Source organism: Mytilus californianus, unplaced genomic scaffold (assembly GCF_021869535.1).
Source record: "Mytilus californianus isolate M0D057914Y unplaced genomic scaffold, xbMytCali1.0.p SCAF_14, whole genome shotgun sequence".
Lineage (NCBI taxonomy): Eukaryota > Metazoa > Mollusca > Bivalvia > Mytilida > Mytilidae > Mytilus > Mytilus californianus.
In genome coordinates this window covers 33,918,020-33,930,083 of record NW_026262626.1, presented here as the reverse complement: position 1 = coordinate 33,930,083, position 12,064 = coordinate 33,918,020, and the positions used below count along the sequence as shown (strand labels likewise).

The 12,064-nt window shown below is 33.1% G+C and overlaps 1 protein-coding gene across 2 annotated transcripts in view; it reads left to right on the top strand.

Annotated features, from left to right (window-relative positions):
• The window catches only part of LOC127724640 (nuclear pore complex protein Nup205-like), a 263,442-nt gene that overhangs the window by 157,473 nt on the left and 93,905 nt on the right, over window positions 1–12,064 (top strand). For both annotated transcript variants that reach the window (XM_052231664.1, XM_052231663.1), the window contains exons 29-30: window positions 8,951–9,040; window positions 11,530–11,687. In XM_052231664.1, the coding sequence (XP_052087624.1) occupies window positions 8,951–9,040; window positions 11,530–11,687 (248 nt within the window). The remainder of the gene's footprint in view (window positions 1–8,950; window positions 9,041–11,529; window positions 11,688–12,064) is intronic.

Genomic DNA, 12,064 nt, shown 5'->3' with positions numbered 1-12,064 from the left:
AAATACAAACAAATGTCTTCTTTTAGAGAACCACTGAATGGAATGAAACCAAACATGGCATGAATGTTCCTTATGAGGTGCTGAGCAAGTGTGGTTACTATGAAGCTTATCCATAATCCAAGATGGCCGCCAGCAGGGGTCTTAGTTTAACATAGGACCCTATGGGAAATACATACAAATGTCTTCTTTTAGAGAACCACTGAATGGAATGAAACCAAACATGGCATGAATGTTTCTTATGAGGTGCTGACCGAGTGTTGTTACTTTGAAGCTGATCCATAATCCAAGATGGCCACCATGCAGGGGACTTAGTTTAACATGGGACCCTATGAGAAATACATACAAATGTCTTCTTTTAGAGAACCACTGAATGGAATGAAACCAAACATGGCATGAATGTTCCTTATGAGGTGCTGACCGAGTGTTGTTACTTTGAATTGATCCATAATCCAAGATGGCCGCCAGCGGGGGACTTAGTTTAACATGGGACCCTATAGGAAATACATACAAATGTCTTCTTTTAGAGAACCACTGAATGGAATGAAACCAAACATGGCAAGAATGTTCCTTATGAGGTGCTGACCAAGTGTTGTTACTTTGAAGCTGATCCATAATCTAAGATGGCCGTCAGCTGAGGACTTAGTTTAACATAGGACCCTATGAGAAATACGTACAAATGTTTTCTTTTAGAGAACCATTGAATGGAATGAAACCAAACATGGCATGCATGTTCCTTTTGAGGTGCTGACCAAGTGTTGTTACTTTGAAGCTGATCCTTCATCCATGGTGGCTGCCAGATGGGGACAATGTTTAACAAAGGACCCTATGGACAATACATACAAATGTCTTCTTTTAGAGAACCACATACTGAATGGATTGAAACAAAACATGGCATGAATGTTCCTTATGAGGTGCTGACTAAGTTTTGTTACTTTGAAGCTGATCCTTCATCCATGATGGCAGCCAATGGGGGGACTTCCTTTAACATAAGACCCTATGGGAAATACATACAAATGCTTCTTCTAGAGGTGCACTGAATGGAATGAAACCAAAACATGGCATAAATGTTTCTTATGAGGTGCTGATTAAGTGTTGCTACTTTGTTGCCGATTTACTGTTGAAGATGGCCACCATGATTTTTTATTAAATTACAGGACCAATATTAAACCAAATTTGGCCTCACTGATTATTAGGGTATCTGTTATGATTTTAATCTATTTTTACATGATTTCCAAAACCAAAGTCGAATCAGGTGAGCGACACAGGCTCTTGAGAGCCTCTAGTTCCATTGCCTTATGGCACAAACCGTTAGAATTTGGGACAAGAAAAAAACTATGATTTTCTAGGGGTTCTTTCATATGCTGAATCTAATTTTGTAGTTAGATTTTGGGCCCTGTTTTTAAATTGGTTCACATTGAGCTCCAAAGGGTCTAAAATTGAACTTTGTTTGATTTCATCAAATATTGAATATTGGGGTTCTATGATACCTGTAGGCCTCTACAATAACTTTTTTCAACTTGCCCAATAGGACAAGTACATACCAAAACTTACTTGTCCGAATGGAATTGTAACTTGTCCAAAAAAAATCCTTTATATTAACCTTTTTTAGCATTTTAGGTTGATTCAGTGAACAAAATAAATTAAAACAATAGAACAGAATTTGATTTATATCTCTTGATATCCTTTTTCAAAAATATTAATCCAGAAAAACTGAATCTAGTCAAGTCTAGTCACAGGACTTCGGTTCTATTTTTCATCAATGCCAAAGTCTCATCAGACTCTGCACATCAGGCACAGTCTGTTAGGCCTGTCAGTCTGCTCATTTGGTTTGTATCCTGGTCTTTTGAGTTGATAAAATATTGATTATTATGATTAATGCCTTTAAATACTACAATCAGCTTTGTTTTTAATATATTAAAATGTTTATTCAAACACAATCAAATACTGTTTTGTCTAAATATGATCAAATATGATTTTATGGTAAAAAAAAGCAACAGAATAAGTAGGAAAACGAGGTAGTGGTTTGTCTTGGTCCCGAAATGTCTCCAACGGTGCCGAACTGGATTCGTTTCCGTGATGGTGCCGAACTGTCTTGTTACCTTATCTACAAACAAAGCACAGATTCCGTAAGACTGGTTTCTGAGAATAGTATGCGTTTTATCTGTTATAAAGTATCTGACAAAGAACAGTTTTAAATTATCGATAACAAGTAAACATGTCAAACAAATATCTACTTTTCTTGTTTTTTTTTGTTTATTACTTTGATCATCAAAGTTGGATTTAATTTATTTTCAACAGAATGATTTGTACTTGTCCTGTCGGACAAGCTTGATATGACTTTTACTTGTCCGACCCTTTTTTCCTCTGGTACCGGACAATCGGACAAGCGTTATTGTCGAGCCCTGTGATATACTGAATCTAATTGTATTTAGATTTTGGGGCCAGATAAAATTGGTCCATAGTAAGGTCCAAAGGGTCCAAAATAAATATTTTGTTTAATTTTAACAAAAACTATATTTGAAAGGGTTCTTTAGTATGCTGAATCTTAACATGTGTTTAGATATTTTAGCATTGGTTCAAATTGTGGTCCAAAATTATAATTTGTTTGATTTCAACAAAAAATGAATGCTGAATGTAACCATGTATGTAGATTTTGGATTTTAGTGCCCCATTATCAAATTGGTCCACATTGAAGTCCAAAGAGTCCAACATTAAACTAATTTTTATTTCAACAAAAGAAAATGAATTCTTGGGGTTCTTTGATATGCTGAATCTAACAATGGATAATTTCGATTTTGGATATTGGACCATAATAGTTAAATGTCCAATTTCAATTTTTTAAGTTCTCCGACTACATTCACTCCGTGTCAGAAGCCTATGCTATGTCAAATATTTAAACACAATCCAAATTCAGAGCTGTATAAAGCTTGAACATAGTGTCAATACTTGCCCAAACTGTTAAGGTTTAGACTTCTGCAGTCATATCAAGCTGGGCCCCATGGGAGCATTTTATTTTCTCTGAATAAGATCCAAATGCAAGAAAATGAAAAGAAATCTAATTTTTCTCAAGTCTCATGTATAAGAAAATGAACAATTTGTCAACTTTAAAATAAAGCTATGTTCAATTTGAAATTATTCTTTCAGCTACATTCTGGGGGACTTCTATCCTAACACAGAAAACTGAGATCTACAAATGTATTGTATACACTTGGGTACTGTCTTGTGATATGTTTTGAAGTCCAACTAATAATGCCTATGAACATCCACTCTTTAAAACCTTTTTAGCTCACCTGGCCCGAAGGGCCAAGTGAGCTTTTCTCATCACTTGGCGTCCGTCGTCGTCGTTAGCTTTTTACAAAAATCTTCTCCTCTGAATCCACTGGGCCAAATTTAACCAAACTTAGCCACAATCATCATTAGGGTATCTAGTTTAAAAAATGTGTCCGATGACCCCACCAACCAACCAAGATGGCCGCCATGGCTAAATATAGAACATAGGGGTAAAATGTTGGTTTTGGCTTATATCTCTGAAATCAAAACATTTAGAGTAAATCTGACAACCTGTTGTTGGGTTGCTGCACCTGAATTGGTAATTTTAAGGAAATTTTGCAGTTTTTGGTTATTATCTTGAATATTATTATAGATAGAGATAAACTGTAAACAGGAATAATGTTCAGCAAAGTAAGATCTACAAATAAGTTGTCATGACCAAAATTGTCAGTCGACCCCTTTAGGAGTTATTGCCCTTAATAGTCAATTTTTTACAATTTTTTGTAAATTTTTGTAATCTTTTACAAAATTCTTCTCCTCTGAAACTACTGAGACAAATTTAACCATACTTGGCCATAATCATTATTAGGGTATCTTGTTTAAAAAATTTGTCCGATGACCCCGCCCTCCAACCATCATGGCCGACTTGGTTAAAAATAGAACATAGGGGTAAAATGCAATTTTTGGTTTATATCTCTGAAACTAAAGCATTTAGAGCAAATCTGACAGGTGGCAAAAATGTTCATCAGATTTAGATTTATCTGCCCTGAAATTTTCAGACGAATCCGACAACCCGTTGTTGGGTTACTGCCCCTGAGTTAGTAATTTTACAAAAATTTTGCAGTTTTTATACGACCGCAAAAATTAAAAATTTTTTGGTCGTATATTGGTATGACGTTGGCGTCGTCGTTGGCGTCGTCGTTGTCGTCGTCGTCGTCCGAAGACACATTGGTTTTCGCACTCTAACTTTAGTTTAAGTGAATGGATCTCCATGAAATTTTACCATAAGGTTCAATACCACAAAAGGAAGGTTGGGATTGATTTTGGGGGTTATGGTACCAACAGTTAAGGAATTAGGGGCCAAAAAGGGGCCAAAAATAAGCATTTTTGTAACTTCCAGACAATAACTTGTGTGTAACTGTATGGATCTCTCTGACATTGTACCACAAGGTTCCATATCACAAAGGGAAGGCTGTAATTGATTTTGGGGGTAATTGCCTCAAAATTTTAGGAATTAGGGGCCAAAAAAGGGGCAAAAAACAAGCATTTTTCTAGTTTCATGACAATAACTTGTGTGTAAGTGTTTGGATATTTCTGAAATTGTACTACAAGGTTCCATATCACAAAGGGAAAGCTGGAATTGAGTTTGGGGGTAATTGCCCGAAACGTTTAGGAATTGGGGGCCAAAAAGGGGCCAAAAATAAGCATTTTTCTAGTTTCCAGACAATAACTTGTGTTCAAGTGTATGGATCTCTCTGAAATTGTACTGCAAGGTACCATACCACAAAGGGAAGGCTGGGATTGAGTTTGGGGGTGATGAATCATAAGGGGGTTCAAAAAATTTGGGGGGGGGGGATTTTTTTTTTTCTTTTTTTTTTTTTTTTCCTTATTTTTTTCTTTTAAAATTTTCCATTTTAAGTTGGTTATTTCTGATTAATATTTAAAAGCAAATAATAATGATATGGTAGGAGATACACACCAAACATGATGTGTAAATTATTATAAAATTAGTATTGTGCAATAGCAAGAAATTTTCAATTGCACAGTATTGCACAATATCAAGAAATCTTCAATTGCACAGTATTGCGCAATAGCAAGAAATCTTCAATTGCACAGTATTGCGCAATAGCAAGAAATATCCAATAGCACAATATTGCCCAATAGCAAGAAATTGTCAATTGTACAGTATTGCACAATAGCAAGAAATATTCTATTGCACAGTATTGTGCAAAAGAAGATACTTCGTATAAATTGCTTATTTCTTGATCAATTTCAATGGGGTTTTATTCTTGAATTCTTGGGGTTCTTTAATATGCTGAATCTAACCGTGTATTAAGTTTTTGGATTTTGGGCCCCGTTTTTAAATTGGTCCACATTGAGGTCCAAAGGGTCCAAAATTTAACTTTGTTTGATTTCATCAAAAATTGAATTATTGGGGTTCTTTGATATGCCGAATCTAACCGTGTATTTAGATTCTTAATTTTTGGTTCCGTTTTCAAATTGGTCTACATTAAGGTCCAAAGGGTCCAAAATTAAACTTAGTTTGATTTTAACAAAAATTGAATTTTTAGGGTTCTTTGATATGCTGAATCTAAACATGTATTTAGATTTTTGATTATGGGCCCAGTTTTCAAATTGGTCCAAATCGGGGTCCAAAATTAAATTTGTTTGATTTCAACAAAAATTGAATATATGGGGTTCTTTGATATGCTGAATCTAACCATGTATTTAGATTTTAGATTTTTGGGCCCCGTTATCAACTTTGTCCACATTGAGGTCAAAAGGGTCCAAAATTAATCTTTGTTTGATTTCATCAAAAATTGAATTCTTGGGGTTCTTTGATATGCTGAATCTAACCATGTATTTAGATTTTGGATATTGGACCATAATAGGTGAATGTCCAATTTAAAATTTTTAAGTTCTTAGACCACATTCATTCTGTGTCAGAAACCTATGCTGTGTCAAATATTTAATCACAATCCAAATTCAGAGCTGTATCAAGCTTGAATGTTGTGTCCATACTTGCCCCAACTGTTCAGGGTTCGACCTCTGCGGTCGTATGAAGCTGCGCCCTGCGGAGCATTTTATTTGTTATTATCTTAGATATCATTATAATATCTAATATCTAATACTATTAATTATGATTTTAACCTTATTTTACATGATTTCCAAAGCATCAGTAAATACAGGTGAGCGACACAGGCTCTTGAGAGCCTCTAGTTGGTGTATGGTATGATTTCAACATAAGTTCAACCAGAAAATGTAAAGCAGGCAAGACATTTCAGCATGTGCACTCTTATTTTGAAAACTAGAATAAATAGACATAATGCTAAACAGCAAAAAAATGTGTATGAACAGGACTAAATTAACTTGTCTGAAATTTGACTGAAAGACTCAGGATGACTTATCAATTTATTGTTCAGGTTGTTTCAGTTTAGAATTATTGATTTGCTAGTGATTATGACTGAAACCATAAAAAATGACTCTTTATCAAAGAAACTGCCCCAAAAGGACAATTTTTGACCAATTTTAAGTGTCTGTTCTATAACCATGAACATTATAGAAAGACTGAAACTGTAAATGGCAAAAATGATCAGCAAACAGGATGTACAAAAATGCAAAAAAACCAAATCAATTTACTGCTTATAGGAGTTATAACAATTTACTGCTTATAGGAGTTATAACCCTTATATTTTTTGACATAATTTGTCTGATCATGATTTCATATAACTTCATCATATAAATCATTCATTACCAATTATGCAGATGATGCATTTCTTTATATCCACTCTTGTCTTTCTCATTATATTCTCACAAAAATAGTTTACTATAAGTAATGTCACAGTACCCAAATTACACCTATTCAGCAAAATTAGTAGCTGAAATCTTATAAGTTTTCTTTGAGACTAAACAATTTGTATTTTTATGATTTGACATTATACACGTCTTTCAACATAGGTAAATATTTATCAGTTATGGACTTTTGACGATGTCAATACGTTATATATTGACCTGTTCAGATTATATTGACCGAGGTTCAATATAATCTAACAGGTCCATATATAACGTATTGACTGAGTGAAAGTCCTTAATTTAAATATTACATATGTAAATAGGGTAAGCTTGAAAATGATATTGCCTCGATGTTATTATTTTTGGAAATGATATTGACTTGATCTTACTATTTTTGGAAATGGTATTGACTTGATGTAACTATTTTTAGAAATGATATCGACTTGATGTTACTATTTTTGGAAATGATATTGACTCGATGTTACTATTTTTGGAAATGATATTGACTAGATGTAACTATTTTTACAAATGATATCGACCCGATGTTACTATTTTTAGTAACATGGAGTCAATATCATTTTTAAGAATAGTAATGTCGAGTCAATAGGTCAAAATAGTGAAAAAATACAAAATATATATTGGGAAACACGTGATAAAATAAACCAATGAGAAACAAGAAACATCAAACCATATGTAATATATTTAATTATCATATACTTAGAGTAAATAACATAATTTTTACAGTATGATAATAGCATTAAATTTACGTGAATTCCATATTTTCCGAAATGGTGTTTAGCGGGCTGATATGAAAAATTTATCACATACCTCCAGCTATTATCACATGCCTTTCCCTAACGTTATCGCATGGAATTCCGGCATTACTCGGCAAATTCCGGAAAATATACCTCAATGGCACGTTTACAGTGAAAAACAAAACAAAGTTGGGTACAAAACAATTATTAGGAAACAGGAAAATATATTTTGTAAAATGCAAAAAATCAAATGATACAACAAATGCATTTTTCAAAGTTTCCATCATAATATAGAAAGTTACTTTACAAATGATGACCTATCCAAAAAGTGTTTATTATGTTTTGTTGATTTTTTTTTTATATCGTTAATATGAAAATATATTATACTGGTTTTTTTTTCTCCTCTGTTGAGGCGAATGATAGAAAGATTTCATTTCGGATGTATTACATTTGGTGTCCGACGTCAGTAAACTTTTCACTTTATGAACTTCTACTTGAGAACCAATTAAAAGGATCAATATATTAAAAACTGTTTCTCCATTGTTGAAGCATATGATAAAAAGATCATAACATATCATTTTTCATATCAGATGTGTTATCAGCCCTCGGTCAATATCAGCCCTCGAGCCTTCAGCTCTTGGGCTGATATTGAACCTTGGGCTGATAATACATCTGATATGATAAATGCCATGTAATAATCTGATATAATATACACAAAACGTTCACATTATATATCAACAGATGAAGTATTAACTGGAAAAAGTAAAAATTTACAGCAACATCGCCATGCGACGTCCACAAAAAGTCATCTTTTAAAAATTAGCAAATAAAATATGTTACAAGCATCCATTTCTTAAAAACTGAATACTAAGCATGGACTTATGTCAAATTGTTCTAAATATTTGAAGAAATAAAACAAAACATCTGTTAATCGATTTTAAAGAATGTGAATTTAAGCATGGATGCAGTTTCAGTACTCCACATTACAGAATCATGGATCGTTTGGAGCCAATGGAGGTAGGCTCAAACCCATTTTTCTATGATTCAAAATGGATTCAAAACTAAATTGGTGTAACTATGTAGAAAAATAGGATACATCTACAAAATAAACACAGAATGGAAACTTTTGTCTGGATCATAAATAAACGTAGGTGAAAAAACTGCCAAAATAGTTGCAATTTGGGTACTGTCACGTTATATCAACTGCTTTCAATTGCAACTAAATTTTTTAAAACAGCAATTTTATGTAATGAAAGAGAGCATGTATGCTTAATATTTAGTTGAATCGGATTGATTTTTCTGAACAAGAATGCAGTACCGTAAATTTATCACATACCTCTTCTAGGTTAACATTCAATTTTGAAATCTAGCTGCTGTTGGCGGTGATAAGTTTTGAATAACTTTATATTCAGGTGGGGGTCAACAGAGGGTTAGGGCAAACTTATATGGAGCCCTACTGTACTACCTACAGATTGCAGAGAAGCCTAAAAGTCAACAGAAAGGTATATTGTTTACGATTATTTTTCACCATCATAACACAATCTATTTCCAAGGTGTAATGATAAATCTATAAATAGTGAGCAACTATTAAAAGAAAAAAAAACCAGAACGATGTAAGGGAAAATATCATACCATTTGTCACAAATTTTAACAGCATAACAAAAGGAATATCCAGAATTTTAACAAACCACACATACATTTTGGAAAGATCTCCATACACTGTTAACCTCACAAAAAACAAATATACTATGTGGACTAAACTGCTACCGTTGCAAACATATGATACAAACTGAAACAGTGAACAATTAAAATATGAAATTAAAGAAGAAATATCATGTGTCATCAATAATGTGGTATACATGATCAATGGAAGGCAATGTAAACTACAACAGAATAGGGCAAACAGGGAACCAACTCATACCTGCCAACTTTCACGATTTAGGCATGAACTTCATGATTTTGATGTATTGTCAGTCAATCTAACATAAACATGTCACACACTAGCTGACATATGCCTTGAGTGATTTACCTTAGACTTGACCAGATTGTTTATCCCAACAAAGGTATAACATTTATAAACTTTCTGTCAGTCCATCTAACCATTATCACTTTGTTGTCAATGGGATAGCAAAAAAAATTAGTCGCCCGGATATGGCCAAATCTAAAAATGCTAATATGAAGTCCTGAGTTTTTATACGCCTGTTTACGTGACGTATTATGATATACCGTTGTCCGTGGTCAACATGTCACACATTAACTCAAAAACACTTCAACCAATTTGCATAAAACTTTGGTGAATTGTTCATATCTATTGATGTGAGCTCCCTTTCGTTTTTTATAAAATTTAGATTTTACGTTTCTGAGTTATGGGGTTTTATTTATTAAAAAAAAGGGGGATTTTCCAGTTTTCGGAAAATAACTCAAAAATGCTTTCACCAATTTGCAAGAAACTTTGGTCAATTGTTTATATCTATTGACATGAGCTCCCTTTTGATTTTTATAAATTTTAGATTTTACACTTCCGAGTTATGGGATTTTATTCATAAAAAAGGGGCGATTTTCTAGTTTTCGGACAATACCTTTAAAGTGCTTTGAGCAGTTTTCATTAAACTTTGGTGACTCGTTTATATCAATTAAGATAACCTCCCTTTAGTTTTTCACAAGTTTCTGATATGACATTGAGAAGTTATTGAACTTTTTTCATAAAAAATGTGACGGGCGTATCATGCGCTCATGGCGCAGCTGTTTATTTAATTCCTCGTTTATTTACTTGCCTGCATTACTCAATCAGATATGGCATAGCACACTGGGTGTTTAAGGAAAATGGATTGTGTGAGACCTAAAACATTTTGTCGAGTCTTCTACTTTAGTCGAAAAAGCGAGACATAGCGATCCTACATTCCGTCTGCGGCGGCGGCGTCCACAAATATTCACTCTGTGGTTAAAGTTTTTGAAATTTTAATAACTTTCTTAAACTACCCTGGATTTCTACCAAACTTGGACAGAAGCTTGTTTATGATCACAAGATAGTATCCAGAAGTAAATTTTGTAAAAATAAAATTCCATTTTTTCCGTATTTTACTTATAAATGGACTTAGTTTTTCTGCCGGGAAATATTACTTTCACTCTGTGGTTTAAAGTTTTTAAAATTTTAATAACTTTCTTAAACTATCCTGGGTTTGTACCAAACTTGGACAGAAGCTTGTTTATGATCATAAGATAGAATCTAGAAGTAAATTTTGTAAAAAAATAAATCCATTTTTTTCTTATTTTACTTTTGAATGGACTTAGATTTTCTGCCAGGAAACAACACATTCACTCTGTGGTTAAAGTTTTTAAAATTTTAATAACTTTCTTATACTATTTTGGATTTGTACCAAACTTGGACAGAAGCTTGTTTATGATCAAAAGCTAGTATCTAGAAGGAAATTTTGTAAAAAAATAAATCCATTTTTTCCGTATTTAACTTTTAATTGGACTTAGATTTTCTGCCAGGACACATATATTCACTCTGTGGTTAAAGTTTTTAAAATTTTAATAACTTTCTTATACTATTTTGGATTTGTACCAAACTTGGACAGAAGCTTGTTTGTGATCAAATGCTAGTATCTAGAAGGAAATTTTGTTTTCTTCCAGTTAACATTACATTCAGTCTGCAGTTAAAGTTTTTAAACATTTATTAGATTCATAAACTATCCTTGATTTTTACCAAACTTGGACAGAAGCTTCTTACAATCAAAAGATAGTATCAAGTGGAATATTTTTATTGATTTAATTCCTCTTTTTTGTTGATCCTGCAATTAACAGAAAAAGTAGGCGAGACACTGGGTTCCGCAGAACCCTTACGAATTTTTTAAGTTAGCCATATTTAGATAATAATAGTGTCTCATTTGTGACATCTTGATACAGACAATATTTTAAAGGAAAATGAAAGACAAGATTACAGAACCAAACACTGGTAGCTTAAGCTTATTTATTTATGTTATGATAGGAGAATCAGTAGAAGGAATTGGAGAGAGACTTTTATCAGGTACAGATTCTGAATATGATCAGCTGACTAAGGAGAATGTAGCAACAATTTTGTCATATGGCAATCACTTGATGGATACTGTATGTAGAGATGCATGTGATGGTCATGATGTAGGAAGGGTAGGTCATAAACATCATATTCACTTTAACAGCCAAAAAGTTAATGTATTTATATATATTATCAATATACACCTTTTATAAATTTTTTTGCAATTCAATTGTAATGGAATGATTGTAAGGGGTACATGTCAGCCTGGCAGATTTCATCTAAACTTGACCTCTTTTTCATGGTTCTTTGGTCAATGTTAAGTTTTTGTGTCACTGTTGAAGATAAATTTTACCTGTATATTCAAAGAATATGGATAATTAGGTGGCTTTACAGCTCGGGTGTCACACTTACTATTTATTAAAATTTGTTACCTCAGGCTGACAGCCTAAGGACCATAATAAGGGAATAAATGATATAGTTATAAAAGTTACTCCCCCTGTTTTACCAT